This window comes from Salvelinus namaycush, chromosome 9 (genome assembly GCF_016432855.1).
Source record: "Salvelinus namaycush isolate Seneca chromosome 9, SaNama_1.0, whole genome shotgun sequence".
NCBI classification, from domain to species: Eukaryota; Metazoa; Chordata; class Actinopteri; order Salmoniformes; family Salmonidae; genus Salvelinus; species Salvelinus namaycush.
In genome coordinates, this window is record NC_052315.1 from 44,901,551 (window position 1) to 44,919,564 (window position 18,014).

Consider the following 18,014-nt stretch of genomic DNA (forward strand, 5'->3'; position numbering starts at 1 on the left):
AACCATCAAGATTAATTGTCAGATTCAACAGAAGATCTCTTTGTTTCTTGGGACCTAAAATAAGCATCTCTGTTTTGCCCGAGTTTAAAAGTAGAACGTTTGCAGCCATCCACTTCCTTATGTCTGAAACACAGGCTTCTAGCGAGGGCAATTTTGGGGCTTCACCATGTTTCATTGAAATGTACAGCTGTGTGTCATCCGCATAGCAGTGAAAGTTAACATTATGTTTTCGAATGACATCCCCAAGAGGTAAAATATATAGTGAAAACAATAGTGGTCCTAAAACGGAACCTTGAGGAACACCGAAATGTACAGTTGATTTGTCAGAGGACAAACCATTCACAGAGACAAACTGATATCTTTCCGACAGATAAGATCTAAACCAGGCCAGAACTTGTCCGTGTAGACCGATTTGGGTTTCCAATCTCTCCAAAATAATGTGGTGATCGATGGTATCAAAAGCAGCACTAAGGTCTAGGAGCACGAGGACAGATGCAGAGCCTCGGTCTGACGCCATTAAAAGGTAATTTACCACCTTCACAAGTGCAGTCTCAGTGCTATGATGGGGTCTAAAACCAGACTGAAGCATTTCGTATACATTGTTTGTCTTCAGGAAGGCAGTGAGTTGCTGTGCAACAGCTTTTTCAAAAAAAATGAGAGAAATGGAAGATTCGATATAGGCCGATAGTTTTTTATATTTTCTGGGTCAAGGTTTGGCTTTTTCAAGAGTGGCTTTATTACTGCCACTTTTAGTGAGTTTGGTACACATCTGGTGGATAGAGAGACGTTTATTATGTTCAGCATAGGAGGGCCAAGCACAGGAAGCAGCTCTTTCAGTAGTTTAGTTGGAATAGGGTCCAGTATGCAGCTTGAAGGTTTAGAGGCCATGACTATTTTCATCATTGTGTCAAGAGATATAGTACTAAAACACTTAAGTGTCTCTCTTAATCCTAGGTCCTGGCAGAGTTGTGCAGACTCAGGAGAACTGAGCTTTGGAGGAATACGCAGATTTAAAGAGGAGTCCGTAATTTGCTTTCTAGTGATCATGATCTTTTCCTCAAAGAAGTTCATGAATTTATTACTGCTGAAGTGAAAGCCATCCTCTCTTGGGAAATGCTGCTTTTTAGTTAGCGACAGTATCAAATGTGACCACAATATCACGAGCGCTCCACAAATCTGGTCTCTATGGGAGGGTGGCAAGAAAAAAACTACTCCTGAAAAAGCCACATCAAGTCTCGTTTGAGCTTTGCCAAAAAGCACAGTGTAGACTCTGAGGCCAACTGGCAAAAGATGCTGTGGTCAGATGAGACCAAAATTGTTATTTTTGTCCTGAACGCAAAACGATATGTCTGGGGAAAACCTAATACATATTTCCACCCAAAGAACACCAAGCCTACAGTAAAGTACGGCGGTGGCAGCATCCTGTTGTGGGGTGTTTCTCTTCAGCAGGGACTGGAGTACTTGTCAGGATAGAAGGGAAAATGGACAGTGCAAAATACCAAACAGATTATTGAGGAGAACCTGCAGCCCTCTGCCAGGAAGTTGAAAATGGGAAGACGGTTCATATTTTAACATGACAATGACCCAAAGCACACTGCCAAAGCAACCGTACAGTGGCTAGAAGGTGAATGTCCTTGAGTGGCCTACAGTAGTCAGAGCCCCGACATAAATCCCATTGAGAATCTGTGGAATGACTTGAAGAGTGCAGTCCATGAGCGGTCACCATGCAATTTGACTGAGGTCGAACAATTCTGCAAGGAAGAATGGGCAAATAATGCGCAGTCTAGGTATGCAAAGTTTGTAGAGACGTATTCAAAGAGACTCATGGCTGTAATACAAGCAAAAGGTGGTTCCACCAAGTATTAACTCAGGGGGGTGTTCACTTATCCAAATAGGGTATTTTACTGTTTAAATTTAATAAATGTTTTTAGAAATGTTTCTTCACTTGGATATTGTGGGTTACTGTGTGTAAATAAAGCCGGCAAAAGTCTGATTTGATGTGTTTTCATTTCAAGCTGTAAGGCAACAATAGGTGAACATTTTGAAAGAGGGTGGTGACTTTCTATACCCACTGTTGGGATGACATCGTCGATGCATTTATTAATGAAGCCAATGACTGATGTGGTAAACTCCTCAATGCTATCGGATGAGTCCCAGAACATATTCTAGTCTTTGCTAGCGAAACAGTCCTGTAGCTTAGCATCCGCTTCACCGGACCAATTCCATATTGGGCGGATCACTTGTACTTCCTGTTTGAGTTTTTGCTTGTAATCAGGAATCAGGAGGCTAAAGTTATGGTCAGATTTGCCAAACGGAGGGCGAGGGATAGCTTTTTATGCATCTCTGTGTGTGGAGTAAAGGTTATCTAGAGTTTTTTCTACGTTAGTTGCACAGGTGACATGCTGGTAGAAATTTCAGGATTTCAGTTTTCCTGCATTAAAATCACCAGCCACTAGGAGCACTGCTTCTGGATGAGCCTTGTTTGATTATGGCCTTATACAGCTCGTTGAGTGCGGTCTTAATGCCAGCATCGGTTTGTGGTGGTAAATAGATAGCGAAAAGTACAGACAAAAACTCTCTTGGTAAATAGTATGGTCTACATCTTGTCATGAGCTATTCTAACTCAGAAGAGCAGAACCTCAAGACTTCCTTAACATTAGAGATCATGCATCAGCTGGTAACAAAGAGACACACACCAACCCCTAGAGTTTACCCGACGCTGCCGTTATGTCCTGCCGATGCATACGATCAGCGCCAAAAAAAAACACAAAATAGCAGACTGGTACTTCCTTAATATTTATATAGCATTAATTGGTCCTATTGGTCCTGCATGTTAGAGCAACCCAGTTGAGCTACTTTGCTTCAGAACTAGGAATGGAGCAAGACAAACGAACCCATCCCTCTATAATAGGCCTATAAATCAATATGGCTGAGTGGCTCTTCAGGTTGTAAGTGAGTTATGGCAGGGCTTGTGAGTGGCTCTGTCTGTGTGTAATTACTCTGTCAGATGGCACCACACAGCCTGGCTGAGTTGTCGTCATCAAATATTCATAAGTCCACGCCTTAGTCTGGATGTTCCATGTTCATCCAGCCAGACTGACTGATAAACAGAGAACAGAGCAGACAGGCTCATCAAGTTAATTAGACACTTTGCTAGGAGCTCTGACAGAACCCCCCCCCCCCCCCCTTCTCTCTCTTTGTCTCTATGCTCTTCTATATCACTCTTTCAGTGCCACATTCAGTAGGAAAACATTGTCAAACGTTGCAGATAGAAATGTAATGAGCAGAGACATGATTCCTTATTCTACATGTCCGAGAGTCATGTTCTACATAACATATTTATACCTGAACGTTCCTCAATGTTGTGCCCTGCTGAACATGCACCAGAGTTTGGTATGACTAGAGGCTCAGCCCCTCCATCTGACAGGCCACTTGTGGAACACCTAGCTCCAGAGTAGAATCATCCCATACTACCCTATCTGGTACATGGATCCTCCTCTCTAATGGTCTGGACAGGGATGAGAGTGGTTGACAGTACTTAATGGCCCTTCCCAACAATGCAGTGAGATGTGTTATGTTCGGTCTGTCTGTCCGTCTGACGGAATATATGGTGGTTTTATTATATTGCACAGATTGTTTTCCTGACAGTAGTATGTTCTAACGACAGCTACCAGGGCCTATTGGATCCCATACGGATATTAACTGCTGGGCTCATTCCAGCCAACACATTATGAGCCTGGGTCATCTCATCTGAATGGTTTTGCACCATGCATGCATGGCATACATCTGAATATCACACAAGTCTCTTAAATTTGACTATTTATAAATATTTCTGTATGGTGCGATTCTCTTTCACTTTGTCACGCATTGATGTCAATGGGAGACTAATGAACAATTCAGACGAAGTGGAAGTTAGGATTCTGCTCTAAATGTTTTAGAGGGCTGGTCCTATTCAGCTCGACATGGCGTAAGAATGACCCCGGCCTTACAGGCTGCTGCTCTTTAACTATTTATAGGTCCGCAATCTCCTGAGGTTGATGACCCATGAGAACATCGCCAGAGCAGGGTCCCATTCATTACTAAGGGTGCACTGCATGAGTGAAATAGGGGTTGAAGAGTGCAGGAGGCATTATGCAATTCCATTATGATAAAACCGTCCTGATAGCGTTATCATACAAAAGTAGCAGAAATGACGGACTCCCGAGTGGCACAGCGGTCTAAGGTGTCACTACAGCTGCAAGCTGACTTCGGTCATCAGCTGGACGGTGTTTTCTCTGACACATTGGTACGGCTGGCTTCCGGGTTAAGCGAGCAGTGTGTCAAGAAGCAGTGTGGCTTGGCAGCGTCATGTTTCGGAGGACGCATGGCTCTCGACCTTCGCCTCTACCGAGTCCGTAGGGGAGTTGCAGCAATGGGACAAGACTGTAACTACCAATTGGATGTCACGAAATTGGGGAGAAAAAGGGGGTATTAGTACAAAAAAACTAGCTGAAATTGTACAGGAAATCCCTGGCACAGATGGTTATGCCTAAGTTGAATAAAACATTTTCATGTCAATGCATGCAGGTTGTTTTTAAAGTAAAGGGGGTTAAGTACTGTATACGGCACAGTGTATGGATACATTTGAGGTGAAAATTGAGGATAATGCAACAAGGTTGTGTCTATCTGTCTGTCTGTCTGTCTGTCTGTCTGTCTGTCTGTCTGTCTGTCTGTCTGTCTGTCTGTCTGTCTGTCTGTCTGTCTGTCTGTCTGTCTGTCTGTCTGTCTGTCTGTCTGTCTGTCTGTCTGTCTGTCTGTCTGTCTGTTTACTTGCCTCTCACTGGGATCAATTTCACACATATGGCAGAACTAATCTCAGTGGTATAGAGAACTAACAGAGTATTAGTGTCACATCTGACACCTACAAATTGTCAATCCCAGACATGAATGTTTTAGACAGAAATGCATGGATATGAAAAACAACCATTTGAAGGCCATATTCCATAAGAGGAGTCTCCCCCTCTGTTGTCAAAAGTCATATTTAAAGCATCATGTGGCACTAGGCTGTTGGGGACTCAAATCCTTTGGATCTGAAACACAGACATCCCTACTCACACAGTCCCAGTCCCAGCGCACCCCAAAACAGTAGAACATAAGGCCTGGCCCAGCCTTCATCCCTGACTTATGTAAACTCCACTGTTTTCAACAGAGTGAGCCAGGCTAGGCAGCTGCTCTCTGGCTGCTTTCATACAGCCCTGCTGCCCCGTGCCAAACACAGCCCAGTGATCACACAGGGGGGCCACAACACCACACAACACCCAGACACAAAAGCAGACTGGGTTGCATAAACAGAAACAGTCTGGGTTTTGACTTTGGGATGTTGTATGTTGTCTGTCTTAGCTTTCCCAGGGTTCATATACACTGCAATTTCTATTACTTGTACTGACTCCTGATAAACTGATTAGATTAGAGCTCTCAAGTGGTTGTCCTGATATAAACCATGCTGAGAACTACCGATCCATGAGGTTGATTGGCACAACAAATTGTACTGTAACTGAATAGGGCATTGCCATCAATAGGGTATTGGTATCATGCTGTCAAGCAACCAGAGAGAAAGTGAGGATCAACTACATGGATGAATTAAACAATTACTGGGTAAGGTGACAGCTAGTCTGGCCAATTTGCATTGAATTTGCATCAGCAGCCTGGCATCTGAATATGAAAGGTTAGTAATGCTTAAACAACATGATCAATTAACAAAACCTGCCTCTGGAGAATGTCTTTTGATATTTCTAGAAGTTACCCTCTGGGAAATGCTACATCTCAGCAGGTTTGAGCCTGGCTCTCCTAGGCAGATAGTGTCACAAAAACAACAACAGAAATCTGTAGGCCTAAAGATTGCCAGCAGATACTGCCTCCAGATGGATCGAATATAGTTGCAGTTTAATGCACTGGCATCTATCCAACTTTTTGAACACCCACCTCAGAGTACAGTGAAAAGTTTGGCATGAAAATTACAAACGCAACAGTAAAAATGTCTGGAATTCCCTCGCTTGGTTAATAGTGAACAGTTTGCTCTTTTAGTAAAACAGTTTAGTAAAAAGGTATACATTTACAGTAATCATCATTAATACAGACGTTCATGCTCTGCTGCTCCACAGACTTCAATTAAAAACAGCACAACATGACAAGCACACATCACACCCCCCAAGGCACCCCCCAAGGCCCCTAAAGAATGCAAAACATCTACCTACAACGTTTGACTTTCTCATGAGGTAGGACTAATTCCAATGCAAATTAAATGTGTGATTGGCATAGCCAACTCCTAAATCATTTGTCCTACTTATGCAAGTACTAAATCAAACAGATCATAATATGTTTTAATACTTTATTTCCACAGTAACCTATATGTTTATAGTTGAATGGTCATAGTCATGTGGGTTTTTGCAGTTCAATGCAGTTGTTGTTTCCCCTAATTCTAAACATTTTCCGATAAATAATACTTGGGACACACAGAAACAGCATAGCAAGCTATATCCACTTTCCATAACTTTTGTCAGGATTTCAGCACAATTGGCATAATATGATCTTAAATTCTATTGCTTGTCTATACTGACTGAATATCTGAGAGTGGCCTATTTAAAGACAAACTATTGTGGAGTGAGTTGACTATCGTATATATACGGTGTCCATGCTGATGCCTTTTGAAGGAAACTGAGAAACATATTGTCTCGTGTAGAGAATTCTCACTGTCCCTGAGTTTGCGTTGCATATTTTCAACAGTTCAACAAAGAGTTAGCTACACCAGTGATTCACACACAGGTGTATTGTCAGAGTCCTGGCTATGCATGGAGCTCAGCCCCGTGTCTGAATCTTCGTCGTTCATGTCGCAGGTCTTGGACAGACCTCTGGTCTGCTCCACCCACCCACTGCTCTTCTCCAAGGAAGGCAACATGTCAGTCTCAGTGACACCAGAGTGTTCTTTATCAGCCTCGGGTAACTTTTCCTTATTTAAATTCATAGAGTGCATTTTTGCGAGCAAATCCGTTAGTTCTTTTTCTTTCGCGTCCCATAGCTCCTGGCTTAAGTCCAAATCCCCCTTAACAGCCTCTAAATCCGTGTTTAAACGAAGACCAATATATAAACTGGTATCCAGCTTTGTTTTGATTATCTTCCCCTCCAAAACCAAGTCGTTCTCTGATAGACTGTTCACATCTGGCTCTGGGACGGCGGCGCCTGACTGTGCTGCCGGCTGTGGAGCCACTGCAGCTACGGGGATGTCCACAGACTCCCCAATACTTTCTGTGTCTTTGCCCGACAGCTCATCTTGCCGTCTTTTCATCCACCTTTGGTTTAGCTCCTCCTGAATTTCACCTGTGATGCATTCCATGAGAGCCTCGCGCTCTGTCAACTCCTCCTGAAGTCGCAGGACCTCCTCGCGCATAAGCGCGTACTCCTCAAACTGCGCAATAGCCTCCGCTGAACGTGGAACGTCCTCTATTGGATCAGCCTCCACGCTCGATTCCACCATGTATGTGTCCTGCACATAATTGATACCATGTCTCTTAATTCTGTCAAAGTGCACTTTTGCCTCATACCTCTCTATATCCCCATCCAACTCTTTGATCCTTTGGATCTGCTGGCGGATGGTGTGATCTTGCGAGATAACTAAGTGCACCAACGTTTCCAATTTCTCCACTGAGGACTTATCCTTAGGAAAAGTCTCTTCTCTCTTTTTGTTAATTTTGTCCAACTTTCTAAAAGCTTTTCTAACAATCCTCCGCTGCTTTTCTTGCGAGAAAGCCATTGTGGTCTTGGCTGCTCCCTTGAATGCGCACGGATTGTCTTTGCTCTGAACGACTCGCGCCTCGGCGCTCCTGGGTCCGTTGTTCGGTAACGATGCCTCATTCTTCACCAACACAAACCTCACGTTTTCCTGCTCATCTCCCCAGGCGCTCCAGAGACGCAGGATTTTGGTTTTATTGGGTAAAATTCTCTCAAAGCCTCTCCATTTCTCCACTATGCAGTAAGACTGGGGGGTCCCGGACTGCATCGCCGCTGACGCACCTTGCTTCAAGTTTTGGTCCTCCAGTAGAACTTTTACAACATCCGCGCAGGTGGTGCGTTTGGACAGCCCCGATACCAGCTTCTCCTCCTGGCAGACCCATACTGATACCTTGCATTCTTCCTGCTCCATACTGGAAAAAACCTCCAACCTAATTGCTTATCAAAGTTTCTGCTCCCCTCTCGACTCCTCGGTCCCAGGTTTCAGGCGTTAAGAGAAAAGTGTGTCACACACCTTCGTTTGGAGCTGTCCTTATTCTTATGTAGGCATGTCATCATTCTCATGAAATAATCAGCTCAGTACCTCTTCCCTCTATGTAGGATTATTCCCGTAGCAGACTGAAGAGGCACGCTGGGAAGTTGTTCAGCAGGGGGCATTACATTATCCCCGCAGACTTCCGTTTGGAACACTGTGCGCAGAGGAGGAACGGGCGTCCTTCCTCTCGGTCGGCACGCACTGCTGTGGGTACATTTCTATGCAAACACTAAAGTATACGCCCTCCGCTCGCAACGGGACTCTCCAGTGTCTGTTGATCACCACACAAAACCGCCACACTCCAGAAGTTTTTGTATGTAACATTACCCGCTCACTTTGTGCAAATTTTACGCACCAATTTTCTTACTGTACTTTGTTCAAAAATGCCATCATTCTGACCTGAAAGTTTAAAAAGTGAACACATTTTAAATTGAGTGTTATGTATGACATATTCAATTAATTCAGGCAAGGGTCAGTCAGGGGCCCCCTTGTTTCACTCCTTTATTTCACATCTTCATTACTTCTGATCGGTATTCTATAGAAACAAATCAAGCAAAATAAAAATACAACTATTAATGGAGCTGCTCAGAATATAAGTTCTCTGCCCACAATAACACACAGCACACTTACCATTCATCCCAGTTGTCTCCAGTCTTTAGGCCAAACTGACCCTGCCAACCAAACCACTCCCCCGAAAGACATGTGAATGTGAACAAAGACCATATTTTCATAAAACAAAAAAAATGTTTGTCTGTGATTATTGCAGAGGTCTTTGGTGCATGTTGGGATTGTTGTAGTGGTGTAATATGTTAATGATCTGGCCAAAATCAAAGGTTGTCATTGGTCCCGCCTGGTTTATCCTCCACTGACCCTGACAGTGGATGGATGACAGGCGAAGTTTGTTGATGGAAATAATAATAATACTTGGGGGGGAGCTTATATTTGTCCTGTTACATACGTGTAATGGAAGAAAAAAAAAATGCATATCCCAACTCCCCCTGAGACACCCGCATGGTGTGGGGTCACGACCAGGGTTGCCATTGTACAGCACCCCTGGAGCAATTCGAGTTAAGTACCTTGCTCAAGGGCACTGTGACATATTATATTTTTTTCACCTGGTCGGCTCCGGTACGTCAACCTTTCAGATGCTGGCCCAACGCTAACCTCGATGCTACCTGCTACACCAAATACTACATAACACCCCAGGCTGGAGGTTATAATAATGTCAGGGAGGTTCTTCTCCAACATCAACATGGCCAGGAGATGTATTCAAAGAGAATTGCTATTTCCGGGCTCAAGGAAAAAATCATTCGAGTTAATATTTATTCTCATGTGGGTGAACCGTTGCACAGTATCACTGCTCGCGAGGCCTGGTTCTTTTGGATATAGCTCCCCCTGTTGTGCATTAAGAGTATTGTATCGTTACAGAAATATCAAAGGTAGGCTAGTAATGAAATACAACTACTTAATTTGAGAGAAATTCATTGATGTTTGTGAGAAATTATGATTCATCATCAAATCAGAAACAGAATTGACCATTTAGTTTTATTGGATATTATATGCATACAAAGTTTCTAGAAAGCTATAAAATATCTAAGACTTTAGCAATGAAGAAAAGGTTACAAAGCAAAGACCAGACCCTGCAGTAACAACACACATATTGACAGTTTCTCTTCTTATATTCTTGTCTGAAAAATTCACAATCTTTAAGAAAATTAAAGATAACATTAAACATGTGTACCAGGACGTCTCAGAATAGATTCTTCTTTATACAAATCACCTTTTAAAAATTATCCGCACACAATGTTCTGAGGATGCCATCCAAACTGAGAAAAATTAAAGCCAATGTTGAAAACAATAGATGAAAGTTACCAGTACCTATAGACAAAGAGCACATGGCCCAGAGCTTTGCTGCTGATGTTTGTGTCAAAAATCTCCTTGTGCCCGTTTAAAATAATATCTTCAAAAGACTTATGTGTGAAATCTACATTCCAGGTTGATAGAACAGAGACACAGAGCCCAGCAGTGAAACCAACAGGCTTGGCTCTGGTTAAACTGGAGTCATCACAAAAGCATTGTAAAGTATAGCCTACATACAGCACATTCAAACAGAAACTACTGTAATGGTGGACACCCCAGAATCTAGTCACAATTATTACTAAGTTAGAAGACAGGTCAAAGGTCTTCCAAACATGACATAAACCCTGATCCATTGTCTTTAGCCACAGTGTAACATACACTATACTGCATTATGTTTTCTGGACTTTAATAAGTTAGTGTGCATATGATATCATAATAACACAATTGATCTACTGTGACTATGATATGATGATATAAACCTCCACAGGGAGATCACTGTGAACTGAACATGCATCTAAGGGTACAATCGTTTCCCAAATAATAATAATAATTAGGTGGGTTCTCATATTTGTCCTATTTGACACATGTACAAGTAAACTAACACTCGCACTTGACTCCCTTATTGAGGAAAAATGTACTTACTATGACGGAGAAATGTGGTTGTCTCACCTAGCTATCTTAAAATGAACACACTAACTGTAAGTCACTCTGGATAAGAGCGTCTGCTAAATGACTAAACTGTAAAGTGTGGATCATACGCACGTGTGAATTGGAAATTTGTTTTTTTGTTGCATTATCCCAACTCCCCGGGACACCCTCGGAGAGTGGGGTCACGGCCAGGGTCTGCCACTATCAACGGCGACCCTGGAGCAAGTAGGGTTAATTGACCGATTTTTTCACCTTGTCAGCTCAGGGATTTTAACTAGCGACCTTCCAGTTACTGGCCCAATGCTCTAACCGCTGGGCTACCTGCCGCCCAGCAATAGTCAAATTGTTGTGGAAATGAATACAGTTCTACAGGGAAATGCATTGGAAAAGGCATTCTGGTGATCTCTTCCACCATTTTCTTAGACTTTTTGGTTTAGCTTCTTTTAAACCTTTTCTTCGCTGGAAAGTCTTGACCAAAGGCACTTTATGCTACAGTGCAAGGGACAATTGCACTTCTGAAATGTCTCCAGTTTTTTGGTTTTTGATAAGCAAGGCAAAGTTATTACTGCTATTACACACGGAACTTGTTCATTGTAATAATCTATGTATGATTTACCAGTTATTTTGTAAAACAAGGTGAAATAGGTGCACATGTAGAACCACTAATAGTTAACAGTGTATTTATAATGGCCGACATGACGCATCACAAATGTTATGTATTTTCGATCCAAGCAAACCATTGGGCCATTGGTGGAAAGTTACTCACTAAGGCACTGTACACATAACACTGGGATGTATGGAAATTACAAGGCTGTCCTCCAGCTCAGGAAAGATCTCACAGCTTGAGTGGTAGAGTTACAGTATCTGTAAGGATCCCATTCCCTACCACCACGGTTAATGTGCCCAATAGCGTAGCTCACAGATTGACAAGCAAAATAAGGCTGAATAGCATTCAGAACCAGGGAAACACAGAGATTAATATATGGGAGTGTTTTTGACTTCTGTGTTTCTCAGTCACTAAAAAGAGCAGGTTCATTCAACAAGTTAACTCCACCCCGCAATAACCATACAGAGGAACTAAGTGCTTTGGGATGGGTGACTATGGTAGTAGAGTGTCCATTTTGAATGTTCAATATGTGTATTCTATGATTTCTTTGCCTCATTGTCATACGGGGTAAAACCTTAGCAGCTCAGAGAAAAGATAACATAGGAGGAATCTCTGGTCTGTACACATTGTCTTGCTGTGGTATCACAGTGCTTTTCCTCTTCCAATAAAATCAAGTTTTATTGGTCGCATACACATATCTTGCAGATGTTATCGGGGGTGTAGCGAAATGCTTATGTTCCTAGCTCCAACAGTGCAGTAATACCTAACAATACAGGTTTATTTTTAGTTGGGCACAGGAGATATGATGCAGATATGAGAGAGTTGTGCTGCAAAGTGGTACCTGAATCATCATATATTTTATTTATAGTTTCAAAGTGTCCCTGGAATTATAACTATTACTGGTCTTCATTATAGTTTAGTATTTGCTTTGTTATCCAAAATGTACAAAATGTAAAACCTACATATCTTTTCTTTGGAAAATGTTTGTGTGATAGTGATGTTCACACAGCTACATGTACACTACATGACCAAAAGTATGTGGACACCTGCTCGTTGAACATCTCATTCCAAAATCATGGGCATTAATATGGAGTTGGCCCCCTATTTGCTGCTATAACTCCACTCTTCTGGGAAGGCTTTCCATTAGATGTTGGAACATTGCTGCATGGACTTGCTTCCATTTAGCCACAAGGGCATTAGTGAGGTCGGGCACTGATGTTGGGAGATTAGGCCTGGCTCTCAGTAGCCGTTCCAATTCATCCTAAAGGTGTTCGATGGGGTTGAGATCAAGGTTCTGTGCAGGCCAGTCAAGTTTTTCCACACCAATCTCAACAAAAAAATTCTGTATGGACCTCGCTTTATGAACGGGTGCATTGTCATGCTGAAACAGGAAAAGGGCCTTTCCCAAACTGTTGCCACAAAGTTGGAAGCACAGAATCGTCTATAACTCTAGAATGTCATTGCATGCTGCAGCGTTAATATTTCCCCTCACTGGAACTAAGGGGCCTAGCCCAAACCACAAAAAACAGCCCAGACCATTATTCCACCTCCACCAACCAAACTTTACAGTTGGCACTATACATAGGACAGGTATCGTTCTCCTGGCAACCGCCAAACTCAGATTAATCCGTCGGACTGCCAGAAGGTGAAGCATAATTCATCACTCCAGAGAACATGTTTCCACTGCTCCATAGTCAAATGGCGGCGAGCTTTACACCACTCCAGCTGACGCTTGGCATTGCATGGTGATCTTAGGCTTGTGTGCGGCTGCTCGGCCATGGAAACCCATTTCATGAAGCTCCAGATTAACAGTTTTTGTGCTGACGTTGCTTCCAGAGGCAGTTTGGAACTCGGTAGTGAGTGTTGCAACCGAGGACAGACAATTTTTACACGCTACATGCTTCAGCACTCGGGGTCCAGTTCTCTGAGCTTGTGTTGCCTACCACTTCGCGGCTGAGCAGTTGGTACTTCTAGACATTTCCACTTCAAAATAACACCACTTGCAGTTGACCTGGGGAGAAATTTGATGAACTGACTCGTTGGAAAAGTGGTATCCTATGACGGTGCCACGTTGAAAGTCACTGAGCTCTTCTGTAAGGCCATTCTACTGCCAATGTTTGTCTATGGAGATTGCATGGCGGTGGGCTCGATTTTATACACCTGTCAGCAACGGGTGTGGCTGAAATAGCCGAATCCACTAATTTGATGGGGTGTCCACGTACGTTTGTATATATAGTGTATGTAGTAACTGTTTGTATAGTTTTTCTATTTATCTAATTAAGAAAGGCTATCATGATCTGTAATTGGTTGACATTGGTGATGACTACAATATAAAAAGCTGGAAACTGATAGTAGTTTCCAAATGTAATCCACAGAACATCTCCCTATGTTACGCAATGCCCCTTCATATGTACACTTTCTACACTACAGACACCAAAAATGGCACATGACACAACTATACCACAGATTGACAGCTGCACTCATACAAATATACATTAAAAAGACAAAAATATAATGATAATATTATCCGTGATAGACTTCACCCACAATGTAACCAAAGGACATTGTGGGTGGGATTTGTGTAGAGGCACAGCCACTTTCCATAAGGTTGTCAAGTAAGTCATTCTGAAGGCGTGTTTACTGGGCGGTTGCCTTGTGTCCTCCCCCACAACCCTGACAATACTCAGGGTCTGTCCTTCAATGTCTTCCCTCCATCCTTCATAAGCTACATGTCCTTCAGGTTAGTGAGATCTATGTGATAGTTTGTCCCAGTTCTGAATGAAGCATTTTTACACAGAGTGTCAGGGCTAGATTCAATCAGATTGACATCCACATAGCGGTTGTTTTGGCGGTGTCAGGAGGTGGAACTGCAGAGAGCTGTCCAATCCACAAGCGGCTCGTTGCGTTATATTATTGCGGACACCGCCATTGGATGAAACGAAATCACACCCGACTATAATCTGACAAATCCCATACAGCCGCGTTAGAATTTCATTCAGCCACGTTACAAGTTACAACACTCGAATCCCCCATCCAAATGAACATGAAAACATGCGATTAGCCTAACATCAATGGTTTGACATTTGAATATCATTACTTCTAACATCGATAGAGTCTACACTTCCTTGCACCGTCTTGAACTCCCAACACGGTAGGGATATTAAGGAAGGGAGGGTTGATGCCACACAAGAGCAGCCGCTCACCGATATTTCAGCTCATACCGCAGTTACACCTCCAACACCGCCAAAACATCTGCTATGCGGATGTCGGTTAACGTTCGATCTGATTGAATCTAGGCCTCAGTCTCTTATTCCTTGACTAGCCGGTAGATGTGATGTTGAGCTCCGTGGTCGCTGTTCGACACCTCAAACACACACGCCATGCACAGCAGCGTCTCCTGTGTCTCTCTGTTGGTCACCACCTGAAACACAAGACAAATGCAATGTGAGACACGTAAGACACATGCACGGAAACACACACATACTCAGAGAGAAAGACAGACACACACTTGTTATGAGTATACAAACAGATTGATGACTCTGAGTAGGACATCCTTACCAATAGGATGGTGAAGTTCTCCAGGACACTGTTCATCATGTATTTCTCAGGCAGGTGTTTGAGTTTGTGGATGAAGTTGATCATGTATTCACACATAGGGGAGCGGCTTATCCTGTAGACAAAGCGTCCGTTCTCGAAGCGAGCATATTCCGTCTGAGGGGGAGGAAGAGAGAAAGAGAGAGATCACTGAGTGCAGCTCTTCACAAGAAAACAATTAAGTGATAATGCCCGAGAAGCCAGTGTTTGGAGGATATATTGGCACGGGTATCGTCGAGGGCCGGCAAACCGTGCCAATATATCCTCCAAACATCGGCTTCTCGGGCATTATCACCGTTAATCAATGGGTTACCAACAAAAAAGGTTACTTCGCTGAATTTATTCATTATATTTCATCCTTCTACATGATATAGTCCCGACACAAATCTAGGGTTGCTACCCAAGCCGGCTGGTGTGTTCGGTTGCCAGAGATGCGACCCAGTCATTAAGTTATTTTGTTCTGTATCTGTAGATGCGACCCAGTCGTTCGTTCTAAATGTTCTTTTGCCATACTGGCTGGCAACGTTCTTATCCCTTGCTTGCTGGCTAGCCAACTACGGCTAACTCACAGTCACGTCAAACAGTGCAGCCAGAATAACAACAAAGTAGCAGCATTTGTATTTGTTTAAGCTGTTTTCTAGTGACATTTATTTGGATACATCCATAACAATGAGCTAATGATTTCACCTGAGGTAGAAAATGTGCTCGTCAGGACACTTTTGTTCAGAGGAGCTAGTCAACAATCACTTCAAACTGAAGCTGGAAAGACTGCAAACTAGCTGCACTTCATTTCGTTTGACCTGTTTTCTATTGATAGTTCTTTGTATATATCCATAAAAATGATAATGACTCATGATTTCAACTGGCTGAGAAAAGCTACCTGCCTGTCTGTCTCATCCCGACTCCTGACACGTTCATTACTATGGGACAGCTGGAGATCGAATTTGAATATTGAAACAATGTTGCAAACATTGGAGAGACAGACAACAAGGTTTATACAGATCTCAGCTGTTGAAAACTAAATGTTAGTCTAAAAGAAATGTGAGATAATGTCTAGATGATTTTTATAGAGGAGATCATGTTTATAAATTGCCTGGCTGGGCTGATGAGACAGTGGAATATGCAGTCAGATGGAACAGATTAAATAGGCATTTTAAAGTCATAGACAAGGGCTGGAATGCGGTTTTAACCAATCAGCATTCAGGATTAGACCCACCCGCTGTATAAATGAGGAGGAAACCATGTCCACCACGATCAAATAGGTGTTAAAACACTCATGTACGCAATTGTGATAAACACACAAATATAAAAGTAGGTAATTGTGAGTCATTTGTGTCGTTTTATAGTTGCTTCTCCACCGAGCACACAGTGGTGTGTGCAGGACCAGGACTCACCTCCACCTTCTCAACCACCTGCTTGCCGAAGGAGCACACCTTGGTGGAGCAGGTGATGGTCATGTTCTCAGAGCTCTCATACTGGCTGGTCACACCGTAGAAGGCCCCAGAGTCATCCTGGATGTTACAGTTCAGATCAGCCTGCATCAGGACAACACAACAGCAGAGGTTTAACTACATAGTCAAGCAAATGTTGACTAACAACAGCTAAAACAATGAGCTAAATGTTTACAACACATGCTGAAAATGTTTAAATTAAAAAGGGATTTTCTTTAAAATGTCAAGATTAACTTGAGGAAAGCAACTCAATGTAAAGGTTACTAAGGCAGCGAGGCCCTCCAGTGGCTCATGACAATACATGCAATTATACACTGCTCAAAAAAATAAAGGGAACACTTAAACAACACAATGTAACTCCAAGTCAATCACACTTCTGTGAAATCAAACTGTCCACTTAGGAAGCAACACTGATTGACAATAAATTTCACATGCTGTTGTGCAAATGGAATAGACAAAATGTGGAAATTATAGGCAATTAGCATGACACCCCGAATAAAGGAGTGATTCTGCAGGTGGTGACCACAGACCAATTCTTCGTTCCTATGCTTCCTGGCTGATGTTTTGGTCACTTTTGAATGCTGGCGGTGCTCTCACTCTAGTGGTAGCATGAGACGGAGTCTACAACCCACACAAGTGGCTCAGGTAGTGCAGCTCATCCAGGATGGCACATCAATGCGAGCTGTGGCAAGAAGGTTTGCTGTGTCTGTCAGCGTAGTGTCCAGAGCATGGAGGCGCTACCAGGAGACAGGCCAGTACATCAGGAGACGTGGAGGAGGCCGTAGGAGGGCAACAACCCAGCAGCAGGACCGCTACCTCCGCCTTTGTGCAAGGAGGAGCACTGCCAGAGCCCTGCAAAATGACCTCCAGCAGGCCACAAATGTGCATGTGTCAGCATATGGTCTCACAAGGGGTCTGAGGATCTCATCTCGGTACCTAATGGCAGTCAGGCTACCTCTGGCGAGCACATGGAGGGCTGTGCGGCCCCACAAAGAAATGCCACCCCACACCATGACTGACCCACCGCCAAACCGGTCATGCTGGAGGATGTTGCAGGCAGCAGAACGTTCTCCACGGCGTCTCCAGACTCTGTCACATGTGCTCATGTGCTCAGTGTGAACCTGCTTTCATCTGTGAAGAGCACAGGGCGCCAGTGGCGAATTTGCCAATCTTTGTGTTCTCTGGCAAATGCCAAACGTCCTGCACGGTGTTGGGCTGTAAGCACAACCCCCACCTGTGGACGTCGGGCCCTCATACCACCCTCATGGAGTCTGTTTCTGACCGTTTGAGCAGACACATGCACATTTGTGGCCTGCTGGAGGTCATTTTGCAGGGCTCTGGCAGTGCTCCTCCTTGCACAAAGGCGGAGGTAGCGGTCCTGCTGCTGGGTTGTTGCCCTCCTACGGCCTCCTCCACGTCTCCTGATGTACTGGCCTGTCTCCTGGTAGCGCCTCCATGCTCTGGACACTACGCTGACAGACACAGCAAACCTTCTTGCCACAGCTCGCATTGATGTGCCATCCTGGATGAGCTGCACTACCTGAGCCACTTGTGT

At 43.6% G+C, this 18,014-nt stretch overlaps 2 protein-coding genes across 2 annotated transcripts in view; both read right to left on the reverse strand.

Annotated features, from left to right (window-relative positions):
- Positions 1-6,353: 6,353 nt before the first annotated feature.
- LOC120054121 (ras association domain-containing protein 10-like) lies at positions 6,354-8,514 on the reverse strand. Its single transcript, XM_039001531.1, has one exon. It carries the CDS (start codon positions 8,174-8,176, stop codon positions 6,779-6,781), a length of 1,398 nt encoding a protein of 465 aa, XP_038857459.1. The 5' UTR covers positions 8,177-8,514; the 3' UTR covers positions 6,354-6,778.
- Positions 8,515-13,560: 5,046 nt separating this feature from the next.
- The window catches only part of LOC120054122 (transcriptional enhancer factor TEF-1-like), a 43,000-nt gene continuing 38,546 nt past the window's right edge, over positions 13,561-18,014 (reverse strand). The window contains exons 12-14 of the mRNA XM_039001532.1: positions 16,403-16,543; positions 14,973-15,125; positions 13,561-14,835 (exon numbers count right to left, since the gene is read on the reverse strand). Of these exons, the coding sequence (XP_038857460.1) occupies positions 14,722-14,835; positions 14,973-15,125; positions 16,403-16,543 (408 nt within the window). The 3' untranslated portion in view covers positions 13,561-14,721. The remainder of the gene's footprint in view (positions 14,836-14,972; positions 15,126-16,402; positions 16,544-18,014) is intronic.